Source organism: Haplochromis burtoni, unplaced genomic scaffold, assembly GCF_018398535.1.
Source record: "Haplochromis burtoni strain Fernald_Lab_line unplaced genomic scaffold, NCSU_Asbu1 Contig_188, whole genome shotgun sequence".
Lineage (NCBI taxonomy): Eukaryota > Metazoa > Chordata > Actinopteri > Cichliformes > Cichlidae > Haplochromis > Haplochromis burtoni.
In genome coordinates this window covers 790,470-811,991 of record NW_024582549.1, presented here as the reverse complement: position 1 = coordinate 811,991, position 21,522 = coordinate 790,470, and the positions used below count along the sequence as shown (strand labels likewise).

General features: G+C 37.9%; 2 protein-coding genes across 4 annotated transcripts in view; one reads left to right on the top strand and one right to left on the bottom strand.

Annotated features, from left to right (window-relative positions):
- The window catches only part of ranbp10 (RAN binding protein 10), a 41,149-nt gene extending 23,287 nt beyond the window's left edge, over window positions 1–17,862 (bottom strand). Inside the window, exons 1-2 of one of the 2 annotated variants that reach the window (XM_042225904.1) lie at window positions 17,754–17,862; window positions 4,737–4,848 (exon numbers count right to left, since the gene is read on the bottom strand). In XM_042225904.1, the coding sequence (XP_042081838.1) occupies window positions 4,737–4,848; window positions 17,754–17,787 (146 nt within the window). In that variant the 5' untranslated portion in view covers window positions 17,788–17,862. Of the gene's footprint in view, window positions 1–4,736; window positions 4,849–14,559; window positions 14,969–17,753 lie in introns of those variants that run through there. The other variant, XM_005935017.3, reaches the window with a different exon arrangement.
- Window positions 15,196–21,467, top strand: tsnaxip1 (translin-associated factor X interacting protein 1). 2 transcript variants are annotated; one of them, XM_005935019.2, is made up of 10 exons: window positions 15,196–15,606; window positions 15,765–15,846; window positions 16,032–16,169; window positions 16,269–16,362; window positions 17,276–17,472; window positions 17,779–17,920; window positions 18,738–18,901; window positions 18,988–19,101; window positions 19,380–19,489; window positions 19,752–21,467. In XM_005935019.2, exons 1-10 carry the CDS (start codon window positions 15,551–15,553, stop codon window positions 19,849–19,851), a joined length of 1,197 nt encoding a protein of 398 aa, XP_005935081.1. In that variant the 5' UTR covers window positions 15,196–15,550; the 3' UTR covers window positions 19,852–21,467. The 2 variants fall into 2 exon arrangements, with proteins under 2 accessions (XP_005935081.1, XP_005935080.1); XM_005935018.3 differs by having other exon boundaries at window positions 15,200–15,606; window positions 15,738–15,846; window positions 19,752–21,466.
- The last annotated feature ends 55 nt before the right edge of the window (window positions 21,468–21,522 follow it).

The following is a 21,522-nucleotide window of genomic DNA, read 5'->3' as shown; positions in this document are numbered from 1 at the left end:
CACCTCTGCTGCTGAGGATAAATTCATCAGAGTCATCAGCCTCAGAAATCGCAAGTTAACAGCACCTTAGATTAGAGCCCAGATAATTTCCACACAGAGTTCGAGTAGCAGACTCATCTCTACATCAACTGTTCAGAGGAGACTGTGCAAATCAGACCTTTGTGGTCTGATAGTTTGGGATGAGATGGAGTGAAGGCAAAGGGGTCAATAAATGCTCAGCATCTCTGGGAACTCCTTCAAGACTGTTGGAAAACCATTTCAGCTGACTACCTTATGAAGCTCATCAACAAAATGCCAAGAGTGTGGAAAACAGCAATCAAAGCAAAGGATCGCTACTTAGAAGACTCTACATTATCAAACATGTTTTGAGTTATTTCACATTGAGTTATTTTTTTTGTTTACTACATTATAATGCCTTCAGTGAGAATCTACAATGTAAATAGTCATAAAAATAAAGAAAAAACATGAAATGCAACAGGCTAAAGAGTCACTGTAACACCAAATTCTCTGACTTTTCATGGTGAATTGCAAAACAAACCACTGAACTCTCTCAGAATATTTTCATTATGTCATTCAATTGGCTAACTGCTATACTAGAGCATTTCAGTAAAAGTGATTTAATTCATTTACATCTATGGCAGCGAATAAAAAGTTGGAATTCTATTTAGTTTCAGTGTAAGCAGCTTGAAGCAACCCAAAGCTACAGATCCACAGCTTAGTTCTGCTACACATGACGCCACCTCATTCAAACTGAAGGATTAAAGAGCATTGAAGTCCATGTGATTTCTGCTTAAACCAGTTTAGATTGATTTAAAAAGTAAACAAAAGCTTTGATCCAGTTGATGAGTCAAATCATCGACTTATAGGCTGCAGCCCAACAAAACTGTAGAGATACACCAATCAACCGCCCAGGGACTGGAATTGGCTCATATCAGTGATCAGGAGGTGACCCTCTGATTTCTCAAGACAAATAGTCATGCACACTTACAGCCACATGCTAACATATTGTTAGCATGAAGGCTCTTTACTGTCAATGAAGACACAAAATCTGCCAAAGTAGAGTCCGTAGGGTACCAGTGTGGAAAACAACAACAACAAAACAAGCTAAAGCTATCCACATCTTAGCAGTCAAAGGGTCAAGGTAGTAAAATTATTAAAGTGAGTGAAAAAGGTAAAAGAGCCAGTATCCTGTTATCTGGTAAAATAAGCAGCAACTCATTTTCAGTTAATTATCTGATCCCCTTTCCAGTGTTAGAGCACTTTATATTTCAAAGTTGCCTCAGTGAGAGAAGATAATGTAACTTATTACACTTACTGCATGGAAAGTTCAATAATTTCTTTTATTCTGGAAATCGCATTGAAGAAAAGTTTGTATATGCTGTCAGTTCTTACAAAGAAAACTAGAATCATAAAAATGAGTATTTTCAGATTACACTAATACGAATCTGGACTTGGACAAGAAAATTACAATCAAGATATCTCTACGAAATTCTAATGAATTCAAATTCTTGAATTTAGGGCTTTTTCTCAGTACTGTCTGAGACCCGAGATGTGAGCTTATTTTTAAGTTTCAAAACGACTTATTAGTTTATGGGTGTAACTTGAAATGTATACACAGAGTACATGTTATTCCCGTGGCATTCCACGACACATCATGCAGCTTCTAGCTGCCTAAAAATGAAAGCCATACAAATATATTTTGCATCACTTCTTTTGTATGCCTAGCTGTTTAACTGGAAATAGGGAGTGTTTACTGTGCAATTTGAATTTTTTAAATGGAGAGGTATTTCAGCTCCAATCAAGTCACAAAAGAGAATCTGAAAGCCAGACATTTAACCACATGGCAAAATAATTGCAGAGACTAACCTAATACTTACTCATCAGCAACCTCAGCAATCACTGAATTAGCTGAAAGGCAATGACTCTCTTTTGTGCGGTATGGCCTCATTTGACAATAAAGATCTTTGCATATTCATTTATATATGGAGTTCATCTTTGACTTAGAGCTGGGCGATATGAGATTTTTTCATATCACGATATGTTTTTTTCATTTCAGGCGATAACGATATCTATCACGATATAAGCCAAATAACTATATTTGTAAGATTTAAATGTGCCGTTGCTCACAAGTAAAATGTGAAATAATCAGCAGCTTGTTTTTATTTAAATATTTATTTCCCATAATAAGTTCAACAGGGTAGATGTACTTAAGGAACATGAGACTTTTTCAGATAAATAAAGGCAAATATTGCAAACTACACAAAAGGCAGCCGCTAAAGCGTTTAAGTTTCAAAATAGAACAAACAAAACAGACTAAATTGTCAATTCCACTTAGAAACAAAATATTAATTCTAAAAATAAATCTTTGTTCTACAGAAGAACAGACAAAACTGACTAACTTTTGTCAATATCAAATAAACTGAGAACTAAAAGGAAATTCTCAATCTCTCCTTGTTGTATAGCTGACCTTTTCAAACAGTTTTAACAGTTACTTTAGTCTGACAAAAGCCGAATGACGAATTAGCGCTTCCAGTCAGAGACTGAGGCTACGTCCACACGTACACGGGTATTTTTGAAAACGGAGATTTTCCGTTTTCGTTTTAAAAAATAATCCCGTCCACACATAAAGGCAGAAATGAAGGAAAACGCTGCTATGAACATGCCAAAGCAGCAGGTGGCGCTAGATTCCTAACCGTGCAGAAATGTTGGCCAATCAGAAGTCTAGAAGCCTCGGTGGGAAAAAGTAAACAAAGCAGAACAGAGTCGTATGTGTGGACGGACAGTAACTGTGTGTATATGTAAGCATTTAAACACTGCAGAGAGTAGAATTAACAGTAACAGTATTGTAGAAATTCATTTCACCGAAACAATAACGTGGCGCAGTGTGACGCATGCACCAGTTTATTGTATTTCCAGACTTGCTTTCGGCACAATTTACAGTGCACGCTACTCTATTTTTTGTCAGACTTGAAATAGCTGAAATACCTTCACACTACGGAACTTCTATGGCTCTTCCGTTTGACAATCTCTCCGGCATTGGAACCATCATCTGTTTTCTCTTCGGTCATGCTCGGTTGATTTTTCTAGTCGGCACAGTCATTTCCTCCATTATGCGCTGGTTCGGCTCTGCGCTACTTAATTTGGATTGGCTGACCTTTTTTTTTTTTTTTTTTGAGGACAAGAGCGGCGAGGTCTATCGCGATAGCTTAATTTCTCTATCGAGTAAAAGTTATATCGCGATACATATCGTTATCGTTCTATCGCCCAGCTCTACTTTAACTGTTTTATAATGTAGAAGTAAATTTGCCATTCAGGTCCTTCCAAAGAGTCCTGTAATAACAGAACTAAACTGGAGGAACTTTCTTGCTGTTAAATTCCATGTGGCAACTTTTTCAGCAACAGTGCACAACGTTACCTATTCTAGCTGCCAAACTGAAGCAAACAATTCCAGACCCAGTTTATCTAGGAGGATACGCTTGGTGAAATAGACTTCTCTTAGTACTTTAAAAAAAAATGTATCAATTTGAAACTGTGTGTGTGTGTGTTCCTGTCTAGCCATCTTTGTGAGGACCGAAATCTGCATTCTACTATACTTGTGAGAACCAACAGTCACTTGTGAGGACACACTCACCGGTCCTCACAAGTTTGAAGGCCTTTTTGAGGCTCAAAATGTGGTTTTAGTGTCAGGGTTACAATTAGGTTATGGTTAGGGTAAGGGTTAGGCATTCATTTTTAATGGTTAGGGTAAGGTGCTAGGGAAACCATTATGTTAATGAAGGTCCTCACTAAGATAGCTGAACAGGCTTGTGTGTGTATGTGTGTGTGTGTGTGTGTGTGTGTGTGTGTGTGTGTGTGTGTGTGTGTGTGTGTGCGTTCTGATTAAATAATCAATTCCCACAGGGCCGTGATGAAGAGGCAGTCTGGGCTCAAAACGTTCCATATTTCCTAATTCTGGAAATGACACCCAATTATTGTAATTCTAGGGCAACTAAGAAGAATATCTTGACTATAAGCAACACAGATCTACAATTTTCAGGTGTAGTCCCTCACATTAGATGACAGTGATGATTACTAAAACTGTACTTTTAAGGCTGGCTACCATTTTCACTGGTACAGCAGATGAACAAAAACACCCCAAAATTTTCCACTGATGTAACTCTCTCTGTCGTGACAAAGGATTTGGACAGTAATACGATAAGTGATATAAAGACTGCTGTTTTGATACAGACTCAAGGTGGAAAAAACTTTGCACAACCAAGTTAACAGGTGTAAATGCAAAAAACTGACAAAAAGGAACAAAGACATTGTTACTGACAAATTTTGCACCAGTGCTACAAATGATTGTCATAAAAAAATACTATTTTTATAACCATCAAATTAAATGTTTAAATGTTAATTAAAAATCGAATTCATGTAATTTATTTCAAGTTATTAAAGTTGGCTATTTTTTTCTTTAATATGAAACAATAAGAGGCAGGGTTTTACATATACACATATATAAAACCCTACTCCTCTGATAATATCCTCAGAAAACAGCCAGTGCAGTGACTCATGGACCTAAGCTTCAAAGTCAGAATATAATAAAAACTAACAGGAAATACACAAAGTTACTGCAATTTTATTTTTGCGTGGGCACACTGAACATGTTATGAATGACCCGAGGGGGGGCGCTAAGTCAGGTTACCATGGTAACATAGGGCACCAACTCTAAGGTTTTAAAAGTTGCATCTGCTTACCCATCTCGACCTTTGCTGACAATCTTGACTTCAAAGTAGTAGATCCCACAGGCAGCAGGGATTGGGTGTGTGGCTCGCACTGATGCTGCATCTTTGTGGTTCTTTCCATGACCTGATAAAAGAGAAATACAAGGTGTACATGAAGAACATGGTAGCCTATTACAAAAGGACTTTAAAAACAAAGAAACACTGGGCTTGCATTTGACTCCTGATTGTCTACCAAAGTCTCATGATATGGCACTGACCTGGATTCTTAGTATTTTCATAGTTTAATTAGTCATAAATTTGCTATCTGGTCAAAAGAAAAAAAACACATAAAAAGTAGAACCTGACTTTTAGAGACAAACACACTGACAAATAAACTTAACTTAGACTAGATGTTAAACTTAACATATAGTCTACTAACTAGTAGTGCAAATGACGTTTTCAAATGTAGATAAATAACTAGGTAGAAGTGTACAAAAGGCCACCCCCCAAACACCAGGTATCCATGGACATTGCCCATGGACTAAATTGCCTTTAAAAAGACACTGGTTTACATCTACATTTGGTTGAAACGTGGCCTGTTAAAAGTTGACCAAATTATGTTTATTTTTGTGACCAAATCAGTAGATTGTCCGAGGCACTGTGGAAGTAGAGCGCCCTTTATAACTTTTAAACTTTTTAAAGGATTTAGATGTAAAAGGATGTCTTTTTGTAAATGTCTTTTGAACAGCCTCAGAAGCTGACTTTTCACCTTCAACTTTTTAACCTAATCTCAGCATTCTTCAGACATCAAAGCTTTCTTCAATGTCTTTTCAACGTCTTTTTATTAAGGGGTTTTTTTCTGTGTAAGGAGGACTGGATAATGCATAGGCACATCTCTATAAATATGACCAAAAAAAATGAATGTGTATGCGCATATCTGCCTTAGTGTATACACACAGTTTTGGTTGGTAATATAAACAGAGCTTTCTGCATCTGGCCCCAGGTCTTTTGCAATAATGTGCTCTGAACAGACAAAAGATAGAGTGGTGTGGCCAGAGTAACGGCAGACATGTTTGATGAAGACCAAAGGCAGCTTTTCAGAAGAAGCTCATCTAATCTGAATATGGCAACAGAAACAGCTGTAGGTTTGATAACTAACCTAACTGCCATCAGTTTTCTTATTTATTCCCCCTACATTTCCACAAGGCTGTGTTGGGCTTGCACCACAAGGCTGAGTGATCAGTGAGGCTCAGATTAGGCTCAGATACGCGTGGATTTCTCAAATAACATTCATCTTTTTGTTAAGGTAACTTTTCTATGAATAGGTTATACAGGACATTGATTTAACACAGTCTGGTAAAGATGTAGACAATGAGGTCACAGGGCTCATGTATTTTGTCTGGACCAATTAGATTTGAGCACAACACATATTACTGTCTGTCATTCTATATTCAGATGGCTGCTTATGCAATCCCTCGGGTCATGAGAGAGAGAGACTAATATGTTCAGTACTGTTGTATAACTGCAATCTAGCCTCTACAGTAAGCATGTGCATCTCTTTCTGTTACATGTAATCGCACCATTGACTGAGCTCACCTGTCACCACACATAACAAGTCACTGAGAGCTCTGTGTGTGCATGAAATGTAGACATGCTGTAACCTTAAACGAAGCAGCTGGCTGTCAGCAGACACCTTGAGGCTGTTGCTGTTTGTTGTGTGTGAGGGGGACATAAGTGTGGTCACTAAAATAAAGTTATACATACTATAGAGTAGAACAGGAAGTTAGAAATATACTGGCTCGATGTGTTTTCATTTTTTCAAAAAATACTCTGTAAAATACTCTTAGTATAGCATCACTTGTATAGGTTTACAGTAACAACACCTCTTTAACTGTGATCCTAACTCTTTTAATGATATTTGTTTTATATTTTTTTTAATAAGGATGCAACTATGACACTATTAAAAGATCACAGTGCCATAATTAATAATGAACTAAAGCATGTTAGAGTCTGAATTACATTAACACTATATAAAATATCCACATCTGCTAGCCCATTAGTGTTTTTTAGGAAGCACAAAGTGACAGGACATTCGCTAACACTCATTTTTGCATCTTTTTTGACCCACAAATCCACTATGCATGTTCTATCATGTTTACACATGTGACTGGCGTGCCTGTGCGTGTCTGTTTGTGTGTGTGTCAGCCAGTAGTCTAATTTTAGACCTCAGTAGGCCAGCAGGTCTCTTTGGGACTACATAAATGGGTATGTGAGATGGTTACTACCGTTAACCAAAATGTCTGGTTTATAATTCTGCATTCATGCTGATTCATGCTGATTAGGCCGTTGTGGTTTTTTATTTGTATTAGATAAGAAACTTAGAGTGTAACAGTGTTGTAAAGTTTGAATGAAAGGCCATGTGATTTAATATTAAAGCCCTGGCAGTATTAGACATTTCTGCTCTTGTGCGACTTTAAACCTTTCCACAAGAGTTCAAGGAGCAACTGTTAATGTCCTGTTCCTCTTCACCCACAGCACTGTGTGGCCTTAATTGCTTACTAGAATATCAGCAGTCTGCCTCCAGGGTGTATTTTTGACCACTAGCAGAGGCAAAGTGCAAAATCTATCTGTTCAATAATAGCAAGCACAACAAAGACCAAAGCAACACGTTGCTAAATGCCTCACAGTGTCAAAAGAAGCAGAGTCCATATCACCATGTCAACATCATAATAAAATTTGAGGATTTATTTATAGTATGAGGAAGTACAAAAATTCTTATATGACTTCATGAGGGAATTAATGCCATTTATATTAGACCCTAGCTGACAACACCGCCACCATATACTCAGTTATGATACTACTAAGCTACAGACCTTGCTAGGTATTAAAAAAATGAATTCAGAGCTGCTTTCCTGTTCAGACTCTTTGATTACATCTCTTATTTAACTTACTAAAAAATGACTAAAGTTTTTTGGACTGGTATAGACTAATACATTGGTTATCAAATGTGTCTAAACTAAGAAAATACTTCAGTCAAAACAAAAGTGAATATAACACTTTGGGCATGTGGCCATACAGCACAAGGCTACATATTACTTGTTTGTGTGCACAGATACACCTGGAACTTGTGCTAAAAGGTTTGTATCTTCTGTTTTGGTCTCCCTGAGGCAGATTATGCTACACAGCAGCACTTCATCACTGTGGCCTCTAAGAGATATGATGGCCTAGTTAATAATAGATGGAAAACTGGAAATGGTATTTTTCCAAGTCAGTGATATTAAGGATTTTTAAGTTACTTTATTTCCTAACTGATGGGAATGCTGATAAAATCTCATACAGTTAAAGTTAAATAAAATCTCAAATTAAAGATGCTATAACCTGTTTGTCTTAAGTTAGCAATATACTACAAATATACTATGAGATAACAACATTGTTACCATTCTACTGACAATACATGAATGCAGCACAAAGGTTAGGGCCACGTGACCTTTGAAAACATTAATCTCTGAACTTTAATTATGTGTCTTCTGCCTAGATAAGAGCTGAGGCAGAGGTATGTTCTCATTGCGATTTATCTACCTTTCTGTCAGCGGGATTATGCAGGTCAAAGTTAACAAAACTTGGTGGAGAAGCTGAGCATGAGCAGAGAAGGAAACTAACTAGCCTGTATCTAGATCACGTTCTTCCTAGTGTGCTGCAGGAATGAGTCTTAAAAATTCATAAATGAGACAGGATTTTTCATTTCTGGTTCCATTTTCTGGATCAGATTTTTGTTTAGATGCTGCAAATATGATAACGAGATGTTTTCACATTTTTTTCTTAAAACACAGAAGTAAACTGAAGGTATTAAATGAACATGTGTTAGCACATAAATGGCTAAATAAGGCTAGAGACTTCAGGGAAATTCAGCACCAACTGATCACGCTAAAAACACGTTCTTAGTAGTGTTTATATGAACGTCATGCAATTGATGTGTAGTTTGTTTATAGCCTAACAATTGAGTTCTGTATCTCACAATTGTATTTATGCTAAAGAAATTTTTAAAAAAGTAGCATGACTGTGGTATTCCAGTCATATAAAGCTCCAAAGTAAGGCCAGAACAGGCAGTTATGACTCTACAGAAAAACCAAGTACAACCTTGACGCTCCCTAAGAACTAGGAGAGCAAGTAGCAGCCAAGTGCTGCTATTCAAATGAACTGGTTTAACTAATCGTTAAGCATGAACATCTTTATGAAAGCAGATGTTTTGGCAGTTTGCTGGTCTGGAGCATTCATTTGTGTTGTACATATTAGAAATTGATATTAGATATTAGAGAATGAACTAAAACAGGAAACAATTCTTTAAGGTATTGTTGTTCCACAAGCTACTGAACCACTGGATTGAACTTACTCAGACTTTTTCAAATCACAATAATTCTAGTTTGAAAGCAACAGGTGTCTAGTTTCAATATAGATGCAACTTCATACTGAAGCATAATGACCAAAAGTATAAAAAAAAATACCACATATCATGATATATATACACACTTATTTTCAGTTATGTCTTATTACACATCTTCTATCCATTTTTAACCAAGTTTAGATGGTGACTAAATGACATTTCCTTTACTCACTTTACTTTTGTTACAGTTAGAGAATTTACACCTTTCTTTCTTAGGCAATAAACCAAAACTAAACGATATTAAAGTTTAAATTGGTTTGTGGCACAATTTCTAGCACACACTGACAAAGCAGATTTACCATAAATGTGTTTGGCTTCCTGGCTGGTAGCAGCCGCCATTCCGAGATCTTCAATGAAATATACATCAACGAGTAAAAGGAGGCAACGAGCCAGCTATTCAACCTGCTAAACCTCCTGAGCCAGAGCCAACTCCAACTCTGTCATACATAGAGTTTGGGCAGCATAGCTGTCCCAATTTTCATGGTGCATTTGGAAATTTCAAAAAAATTATGATGGCACTCATTTTGGACCACTTCGGCCAATTCCAATTACCATGACTTCATCGTGATGGCAACAAAAGTTAGCATAATATAGGTTCTAAAACATGTAACATAATGATGCTTGGCAGGCTATTATGCTCATTTTATAACTAAACAGTGCTGTAAATATTTACATGTCACCTGCCGTAAGAAGACAAATGAAAATTTTCAACCTCTGAGTTGAATCAGAAAATCAGCATTAGCGAAAGTTAAATCAAAATGTAAAAAACAAACCATTAGGTCTTTCTGAAAATACCAACAAATTTGTCTTTAAAAGTGTCAGTTCAAAATATGTCAAAAGTATTTAAATACCTGAGTATGCAGATCAAATACAATATAAACCAAATATATAAACCAAACAATATAAAACCTTTAGTAGACCCTTTAGTAGACTCACTGCACAAATGTACAGTGCAATAACAAATAACCTCTGAAAATGATGGCGAAGTGTATCCTTAATGAACTCTTATCTAAGATTTCTACCTTCTGTATCTTCCAGTAACTTTCCTTGTGATTTTCCACTAAAATTGCACTGTGTTTAATAGACTTTGCTAGTTCAAGTTGTCCTGTAGGAGCAGCTCTTCGGACAATTATGAGCAATTAGATCCTTGTACAGTGGACTCAGGGCCTTTGTCAGGGTGTATGCCTCCACAAAAATCTGCACAAATCCACCTATGCAGACAACCAAACTATAAACAGTAATGTCATCTTAGGCTTTTGAGGCTCTGGATAACACCAGGGTGGTGAGGAGTGACTATGGAATAAGCTCAAGGAAGAATGCCCATATGGAAAAGATGTATATAAATCTTATAAGGTTTGTATCTGTCTTATGTGAAACTTGTATGAAAAGCATACAAGAGTGAAACCAGATATAAGATCCCTTGAAAAATTATATAAATGAAACTTGTATGTTTTGGATACTTACTAAAACAATATATGAAAGTAATGAGAAAGTGTCCACTTTCATGAGTAAATCATATAAGCCTTATATGATTCACTATATGAAGTAGGCCACATCTTATGCAAGTCTTTTATAAGTTCTTTCTATTTCTTTTCCATATGGGTGTAGTTGCCACACACCTGTTCGTGTACAATAGTTTGAAAAAGTTATTGCCCTCTAAACCTAATAACACTTAGCAGCAAAAACTGCAATCAAGTGTTTGCAATAATGGCCAAGGAGTCTTTTACAGCACTGTGGAGGAATTTTGGCCCACTCATCTTTGCAGAATTGTTTTAATTCAGCCACATTGGAGGGTTTCCCATGATAAACCGCCTTTTTAAGGTCATGCCACAACATCTCAATCAGATTCAGGTCTGGACTTTGACTAGGCCACTCCAAAGCCTTCATTTTGTTTTTCTTAAGCCATTTAGAGGTGGACTTGGAGTGTTTTGGATCACTGACCTCTTCCAAAACCCAAGTGTGCTTCAGGTTGAGGTCACACAGGTGGCCAGATATTCTCTTTCAGGATGTTTTGGCAGACAACAGAATTCATGGTTCAGTTTACCACGGTAAGTCTTCCAGGTCCTGAGGCAGCAAAACAGCTCCAGACCATCACACTACCACCACCCTGTTTTACTGGTGGTATGATGTTCCTTTTCAGAAATGCTGTTACTTTTACACTAGATGCAATGGGACACACAACTTCCAAAAAGTTTAAGTTTTTTCTCATCAGTCCACAAATTTTCCTAAATGTCTTCGGGATCTTCAAAATGTTTTCTGGCTAAACTGAGACGAGCCTTTTTGTTCCTTTTGCTCAGCAGTGGTTTTCATCTTGGAACCCCGCCATGCAGACCATGTTTGCCCAGTTAATGTGGAGTCGTGAACGCTGACCTTAACTGAGGCAAGTGAGGCCTGCAGTTCTTTGCATGTTGTTCTGGGTTCTTTTGTGACCTCTTGAATAAGTCGATCTTGCACTCTTGGGGTAATTTTGGTCGGCTGGCCACTCCTGCGAAGGTTCACCACGATTTCATGTTTTCACCATTTTTGGATAATGGCTCTCACTGTGGTACGTTGGACATCTAAAGCTTTAGAAATGGGTTTATAGCCTTTTCCAGACTGATAGATCTTAATTACATTGTTTCTCATTTGTTCCTGAATTTCCTTGGATCGTGGCATGATGTCTGGCCTTTGAGGATATTTTGGTCTACTCCACTTTGTCAGGCAGGTCCCATTTAAGTGATTTCTTGATTGAAAATGGGTGTGGCAGTAATCAGGCTTGGGTGTGGCTAGAGGAACTGAACTTAGCTTACCAAAGATGTGATACACCACAGTTCATTTATGTAATAATGGGGAGGTACGCTGGGGTCTAAGTGACGTAAATGTCATTATCATCTGATTTCAAAGACGTATAACAGCAATTACTACTCCAGCTTTTGGTGTCTGTACACAACAGAGAATGACTGAGGCCTTAGTTGCGACTATTCCGCAGCAGCATCTAGTGCAGCCTGTAGGTTTCTCTATATGTGCACTTTAATTTCAACATGGCTCAAACAAATGGATTGCAGTTTGAAATAAATGAAACCCTAATAAAAATCATGATCCTATTTAGATAAATGCTTTCCTTTTGCTCAACTAAATTTCGTAAAGTATGTGAATTTGAAATCCCGTACTATTCCTTTAGTTCCACGTCAGTCTTGTTATGGTTATTCACAGTATATATTAAAGTGCTTCTCTCAAAGGTCAAAGAAATGATTAGTTGACTATTTTGAAACTATTTGCTTGCGAAAAGTTTTGCTCAGTTAAAAGTTTGCTTGGTACACTGACATTGTGATTACTGTAAGTCATAAAACATAAATCTACAGCAAAACAATTAGTATTCCAACAAAATCCTTAGTCAACAGCTTGGTCTTTCATCAGGGTGCAGCTGAATTTATTATGTGTGTAAAAGTGCAAAGAAAACGCTATAGGGTGTGTTACAGAACATTAGATTTATTCCTACTATGTATTCCTACTATGCAACTGTAACCCTCTCTTTATTTCTAAGTTAATGATAAAATTATCTTTGCATCTGCAGAGGTGTAAAAATTAACACCATTTGCTGCATTTATTGGTACAAAGCCATTAAGTTTGTTTAAGTATCTATCTTGCTGCTGAGGCTGCGAGGATTAATCTCTGTCAGTGCGCAGCAGGACTAGGTAGACACTGCATGGCCTTGAACAGAGAAAATTGGCACGCTGGTCAAAATAGCATCCAAACCACAAGGGTGAGGGAACAGAGCAGGAACAACCAGGAGCAGAAAAAAATATCTCACACACTCCAGAACAAACCTATTTATATGTCATGCCTTAACAATAGTGCAGTGTCACTGAATCTGTGCACCTTTCATAAACATAATGACTCAATGTCCAACATAAGCTCAACAAGAACCCCCCCTCCCCCCTCTCATCCTCAGCAATACACCACTTTGAGCCAGTGCCAGAGCTGTTAGGTAATTCTAGACTAGAATACAATGATCTTAACAGCACTGATTATAGCAAAAGGTAAATCAACATTCTCAACATAACAGATAAACTGAATGGAAGCTCATATTCAACTGCTCATCAGCAGGGACCTGATCAATTATGCATTAAATGATCTGCGGTTGTATCTGGCATTAGGCCCGAGTCTACAAATAAGAAGCCCTCCCTGCTATTTCCAAACTGTAGGACCACCACTCCATAAACCTCACAAAATGGATTACACAACCTTAATTTTGAATTACACATCTTGCCTGTATCCTCTCACCTTCTACACGGGGCCCAAAGGAGCCTATCAATTGGGATTTTTCACAGTGTGTGATTAAAGTCTTGTAGTGTTTTCCTGTTTTGGTGTGTGTGTGCGTGTGGGGGGGGGGTTTGTCTGAACAGCACAGAAGCCGTCACACGGATGTCACCTTGTTTTGATATAGGTGGTTGCTAAATTGAGACGGCTAAAAGCCCTGCTGTCAGCTTTTATCCATCTGAATGAAAGACTGACTGAACCGTCTGGTTGCTGTTAACGTTAAAATGCCAGAGCCCGTCGATACTCCGGATTTATTACCAGAACGGTGCATTTTGGCCTAATGTAATGCGCAGAGGCCTTCCTCTCACGGCAGCACCTCTGTTGCCTGCTAGAAACTGGACCTGAAACTGTTGTTAGGCTCGGGGCACGCAGATCTGAATGGAGGTGGACGGGGAAATGATTGGAAAAGACTTCTAGAACACTGCTCTGAAATCACATGAGAAACACAAAACAATGCCATTTTATCCTGTTTGCTATAGCATTGTACAGCGTTAATATTTCAACTGATACTGCACTGGAAAACAACAAGTTCTGTTGGTGTCCACCTCGGAACCTACTGTCCTCAATTCAATATTAGGAACAGCTAAGTTGGCTAACGTTAGCTGGTTAGCCACAAGGCTAAGTAATGTGTTTGGTTAACAGCTTTCTGTTAGCAAGCTCCCGTAAGTTAGACAGGGGTTTGCCAATAAACTATGCTTCGTTACTGCTGCCAGTGTCCCCTTCCAGTACAAAGCGAGGAGAACGTCAGATGCAGTGAGTTTACTCCAAAGCAGTAACGTCATAAACAGTAAATAAACAAAGAAGAGCCATGATATTGAAGATTTCAGTGTGACGGTAATGAGACCGATGGCCAGGGTTAGCGAGTTCACTGTCACCCATCTGGGCATTCCTCTGCTCATTCGTGAAACAAAGCAAGGTTACAGGACAGGAGAGGCAGCTCAGACTAGATTTACCAGGACTGCACACGCACATACACAGTCAACATAATCGCATACTGAGTGTGTATGTGTGTGTGAGAGAGAGAGACCCCCCCCCCTTCGGCAACAACACAGACAGATTTGAACTGCTGTTTTGACTACACACTTAGGCCCATCAGTGATGAGGCAGGTCTCTAACCTTTGTAATGGACCCGTAGGTTGTTCTGTGACAGCCCAATGTAGCTGTATTTATCCTTGGGGCTCCAGGATCGGGGTAAAGGGGTCTCTTCCTCGTTTACAGCCGGGTAAAGCCGCTTCAGCCTCTCGTTAAGCTCGTGCTCCTGGTAATTAAAAGCAGGATCTCCCAGCGGCAGGCTTCCCGCTCCGAGCTCTGTCATTTTTTTTGGCCTCCTGTTTTTGTATCTTATTGTTCGTTTCTTTCTATCCAAAGCCCAGTGTCAGTCCGCTGGAGCTGTAGGCTGAGAGTGAGAGGGACTGAGGGGAGAAAATAGCAGCGGTGTGACATCCCCGGATAAGCAGCAGAATGTACTGTAGGCTGAAATAGTGTCGTATGGGTACTGTAGTTCAGCTGCACGCTCGCTTTTATGCTAATGTCACTAGAAATGACTACAGAGTTCCACTACTGTTAGACGGGTTTAGGGCCTTCCAGTGAGATAGGGGCTAGGAAATGTAGTTTTCGTCTGTTAAACTTACACACGTTTTCAGAACGTTATATAATTTAAATTTGAACTTTACATGGTAAAACTTGTATTTATAAGTTAAAGGGTATTTTTACAGTATTAATAGCAGTGTTATTTCCTCGGCGAAATATATGCCTGTTCATAAAACCACTGTGTTGTTTACTAAGTTTTATTATATTGTAATTAATATAGCAGATATGTGAAATAGCCTTTATAAAACACGTTACCATATATTGGTTATTATATATCAAAGTTAATGATTGAGTTGAGCAGATAAAATCATTGCCATTTTGAAAATTAGTTAGGCGCACACCGGGCAACTACGTGGGGTCTTGTTGCGTAGTCAGTCGTCGTTACCATGGAAACCCTGCTACAAATGTTGTGCTGTGCGACGCTAAAGCCGATCTCATTGAGTTAAACTGACGAAATACAACAGTTTCAAACGGGCTAAGTGTTTGTTATTGTCCACCCCTTATATCAAAGCTATAAATGTCACCAAACAAAGATATGAAATTTCCACCTCTAACACCGTCACAAAAAACAAGGCAAGTGATGAAATGACTTCCATTTACACCAAAAATCATGCTACGTTTGTTTTTATGTATAAATACATTTGTATTTCAAAGCTTATTTAAATTACGTTTAAGGCAGACTGACTTTGTTGTTTGCATATTAGACTTACATATGAATACAATCTACAAAGTTACACAGCCCAGACATCAGAGGAAGGACATGAAGAGGAAAGTGCTGGTGGTGTATCTGTCCAACCATGTGCAACGAGAAAGGTACGTAAATCAGGTAACATTACACAAACAGCAATCTGACTTTGTCCTGCCAACATCTAAAGTCTTTTAATTGGTATAAAGATCATCTAAGAACTTCATGGCATCTTTATAAACTTTATCTTTCAGTGTCACAGGAAAGTTCCTTTCACAGTACTGTGTGTGCTTTTGTGTGACCAATCATGTAGTGCTGGACAGGAGGCAGTTACTTTTATGCAGGCCCAAACAGAAAGCCACAACTTCTGATGCAGCTGGAGAACTATGTGAGCAAGGAGCTTCATACTATCGACCCACATGAGCCAAAATTTCAGGAGCTGAAACTTCAGGTGAAATGTTTTTGTTGATTGTATTTATGTTTAGAAGATATATACGTATTTTCTTGCTGCAGTCTAAGTACTTACAATCTTACTCTACTTTGCCTACAGGTCTACCGCAATGCATTTGAATGTTTCATCACTGCCTTCAAAACTTACCAACCCCTTCTGTCTGCCATTAAAAAGGAATATGAAAACACCTTTGGTCAGTAACTCTATGAGAAAGCTAGTCTGATTTGTATAGATTTTATAAAAATGCTATTTAAAAAAACAATTTATAACAGATTTGACAAGGTTTTGAAGCAGATTAGAAATGGCGTCCCACAATGTTTTTGGGAAAAACAGAAAAATATATTACCTTTGGGTATAGAATTAAATAAATTAAAGTTTTATATTTACAATACATAAATATCAATATTCTCTCACATCTAAGTGGTAAATGTCTTACATCAAACTAAATTTATTGGTTCAAATGCACATGCAAAGAGAGGGTGTATAATAGTAACAACAATGTAGATATCTCTTTAGAGACAGAAAAATATAATTTGATTAGCCCTTTCTTGCAGTCATAATACACAGCAACCAGCGTGGTTCCATCCAGCCTTGCAAAGTAAGGCAATATATTTCTTTGTAAAAAAAAATGTATTATTCTGAATTAATTTCTCAAAACTTTGTGACTTTAATATTCAGTAACTATATTAATAATTTTGAGTCTTCTCCAGGTACTATTCTGTCTCTTTGCCATTCACTTTTGAGTGTTTTCTTCTAAATCATCCTATACATAGTCATACACTTTTCTTTGTTGTTTGTTAAGGATTCAACTCAGCATTTGTGAGAGCAAATCTGGGTTAAGAAGTTAATAAAATTAGTGGAAAGGATTCCACTAGATTCCAATAGCCTTCTAAAAGGTCCTAGCAGTTTGTGTAGGCAGTAAAATGATAAGTTCTATTGTAGCATAGAAAGAGTTGGTTTCAACATGTTATTCTAACCTAGTTAAAACTAATTGTCTATTCAGTAAAAAGATGAAGTTTGTAGAGGTTAGCTTTTCTTTGTATAAAGACTTTATATTAGGGAGTTGATTATTTGTTGTAATGCATGCATTGTATACATCTTTTCAGTTCATCAGGGAGAACAAATCAAAAAGCTGGAACCACTGCAGTCCCATCTGAGGCTGGTGACAGAGGAATGTGACAGAAAGATTCAAGCTCGCTGGGCAGAGGAGCAGGCTGAGATTGCTGCCTTGAAAATGGAGAAGCAGAAGCTAAAGGAGGAGATTGAAGCCATGAGAAAGAGAGAGAAGACAGTGCAGGCAGTGGTAAATGGCATACTTTTAATTTTATTTTTGTTTAATTAATCATGTGACTTTTAGTCACTTGGATGAGTGACAAAACATTTCTCCCACTGAAAAGGCTACGTCTAGATGAACAGAATCAACTTTTGGAGATTTATTTATCTGGATGATTGAGAATGCATAAAGACATGTGACTTTTAAGGCCATGAAAGCTTTTATGAAAGCATAAAAGCTTAAGGGCATGAAAGCATACACACAACCCTGCGCATAAAGGAAATGCATCCATCAATTATCGTATCAGTCACCCCATTGCCTGTTGTTCCTCTTAAGGTGGATCATCTGCAGTCAGAACTGTCTGACCAGTATCTGCAGTACCGGGAGGAGCGTGATGCTCGCAGGTTGCTGATTTGGCAGCTCAATGACATGACAAGAAGTAGTGTGAAGGAGCAGTGTTCTGCAGACAAAAGTACAGGTATAACAACATCTATTACATCTTTAACTAGTTAACAGTGAACTGAAAATAACTTAAGTTCCTTTTTTTTTTAGATGTGAATTTAGATGTGATTTCTTCCCAAAATAAACATGTATGGTTTTAAGACAATATAATATATTCTTTATTGGGATTAATTAATTAATTAATTTTGTTTTATTTATTTTTGGGATTACTTTCTCACACTCTGACCAAATGATTTGAAGGTTAATATGAGGAGTCACCATAGCAACAATATATGTACGATGGAATTAAAGGAAAAACAATTGATACCCTTTAAGTGATACTGAAAATAATAATTTGTTTAAACGTTGAAACTGTCAGTATCTTTATTGGATGGTATTCCTTAGGAAACATTTCCAGTGACTCACTTGAGACTCTCTGTAACTATAGTAGTAATGGAGAATAACTCTCTAAGTAACTGTGTTAAACTCCATATTTTGCATTTGAAAGTTAAAGTTAAACTCCATAAAAAAGATTATTTTTGAGATTGAAAAAATTGCAGAAGTAGTTTGCAAATTCTGTTCGTTTGAGTTTTATTTCACTAATTTCCAACTTTTTTGTATTATTATTATTAAATAATTGATAAAAGATGGTAGCGTGTGATCAGCTTCTGGTGTGGGGCATGCCAGAAAAAGTTTGAAAACCTCTTTGATGGAAAAGGCCCAACATTATCTATATTTGAAAAACCCAAGTACAGTAACCTCTAGAGCTCAGCAAAACATATGTTTTTATATGTTTAGAAAATATAAATGTCTATAGGGAAGTGTGTCATGCTCTTACATGTGCTTCCATTTAGATTGGAAGGATCCTGTGGAACTGCAGCTCGCTCTAAAGGTGTGTCGAGAAGACCTGAGGAAAGCCCAGGAGGAACTGAACAGGATGAACGCAGAGTACTGGGGTGTTGTGCCCCAGTGTGACTGGGACGCCCTTGAACAGAAACACCAACGGACCGAGCTTCAGGTATCTCATGCTGGATACTATATGTAGACTTCATGACTTAACATCTCAACAGTCTTTGGTGACTTTTTTTTCTTTTTATTGTGAAGTTGAAGACACTCCAGGATGACTTTGATCAGTTAAAGAGTGAGTATGACACACTGCTGGAACTCCACAAACGAGGCAGCATGCAGGCCAAGACACACGTCTCAACCTCTGTCCAGGTACTTTACGTATGTAGAACTTGAACAGATTTTCAATTCTATGAATATTCTAATAAATGTAATGTGTGTGTCACTATCTGTCTCTAATCTAATAAATGTCACCTGATAAAGCTGATAAAGAGCCTAAATATGAATAAATTAGGGTCCAGAAGCTCGATACTGCTATTCCAGCAATAGAGACAGCTTGACAAATGTCATCGTAAACTGACAAATATGAAAGTTGGATCAATCTTCTCAGCAAAAGTAATGACCAACATTGCCACCAAAATGTTTTTCAGACTGATGAGAGTGGGTCCCAGCAGCAAAGCCACATTCAGTCCCAGCAACAAGAGGAACCAGTCACCTCTGATGCCCCTGAGAGCAACATGTTCCCTGTCCATGAGTCTAGGTGATAAAAATAGATATACATTGAAACACACACACACACACACACACACACACACACACACACACAGTCAGTTTTATTTATACTGCATAAAGTCATAATTTTGCCTCAAGGGGCTTTAAAATATGTGCAGCATACACTACTGCCTAGCCTTATACCATCAGTTCAGATAAGCCTTGAAGGTTATGAGTAATTTTCTGTCTGGTTCTGTTTTACTTTGTCAAATGAGAGCCATGTGTATATATGTGTGTGTTCATATGTATAGGGAGGCCCAGAGGACAACATATTTTGGAGAGGAAACGGATCCACGTTTGGCCTCATCTCAAGGTGAAGCAGGCAACAGTGGTGATCCCATCTCCTCTTAGAGCCTGCGTTTAGTGGCTGGGGTCTCAAGTTTGAGCCTTGATGTAATTCACAACATGTGATCAAAATTGTGAAGATGCTGAATTAAATATTAAAAATTGTGACCACTGAGACCACCTGTGAGTTTTCAAGCTTTACCTTCAGTTCCTTGACAATTCAGTGGAAAATGTACCATCAAATTTTAAAACCACTTTCCTAACAGTGAGTGAAATACTCGTATCGTATTTATTCTGTATTACAGAAGCCTGCTTAAAAAAATACATTCATTTACAATATCCAAGTCACCAGCTCTGACGCTTCTTCTCCAGCACACCACAGCAAAGTACATTGTGCTCACTACAACTGGCTGATGGAAAATCCCCATGATTTTACTCTCATTTTGCTCTCTTCATTAGGAAGTAGAGCTTGCTCATCCTCTTTTTGGATACAGCTTCTGTGTTGGTCTTCCAGTTCAATCTGTTGTTGATATGGATGCCTCTGTATTTGTACTCCTCCACCACATCAGCATCCTATCCCAGGATAGACATGGGTCAGTTGTCCTCTTTCCTCTGAAGTTGATCACAGTCGCTCTGGTCTTATTCACATTTGGAAGCAGAAGAATCCTCCCAGGCCAGTCCAGTCACCCAGTAGTGCTCTGTGCTCCTCTTCCCACCCACAATTAATACAACCAACAACCTCAGAATTGTCAGAGTATTTCTGTAGATTGCATTGACCACAATTGTACTGAAAGCCTCAGGTGTACAAGGTGAGCACAAATGGAGATGACACAGTTCCCTTTGGAGCTCCTGTACTGTACTGTCCAGTCTCCCAAATTGCAGTTTGTCTACATGTATCAGGTAATCATTAATCCAGGAGATGGTGGACATGTTTGTTAATATTTCTGGTAGCTTCTGTATGCGAACTGCAGAGGGTCACGAGATGTTTTCATGTTGGACAGTACTTATCTCTCGCCAATCTTCATTAAATATGATGTAATGGCAAGTGGTCAGTAGGCTTTAAATTCTTAATAGTGTTGAGGTTTTTGGTACAGGAACTAGACAGGATGTTTTCCCTAACACTGATATCATCTCCTGTTTCAAACTTTGGCTGTAAATGTGACTCAGGATCACAGGCAGCTGGCTAGCACAGGTCCTCAGCACCTTGGGGTTGATGTAATCAGGCAGTTTTGTGTAGCCTAATAATGGGAGAATTTAAGTATTTAAACATGTGTTACTTATAGCTTGAGAGTAGATAGCAACACATGTAGTAAACTTAATTTCTTGCAGGACCAAAACAAGGAAAGCGGTGAGGCTCAGTGACGTTGTAGCCCATGCTCTGCAGAAAGAGATAAGTTAATGTGCTGCTAATGGTAATATGTCCACCCCAGATAAGCACCTTTCTCTGCCAGTTTTATATTTCAAATGCTGATAGCATGTTTGAAAATTTCTTTGACTGTTAAAAAATGCTTTGCAACCTAAGGCTCAATAAAAGATTCCCTAATGCCCTGATATTAACTGGGTTATTATATAATCTCAAGGATTTATTCTAAGAAAGTTCACAACCCATATAAGCTGCACTTCATTTGTAAAAATAAGTCAGTAGATAGATAGATAGATAGATAGATAGATAGATAGATAGATAGATAGATAGATAGATAGATAGATAGATAGATAGATAGATAGATAGATAGATAG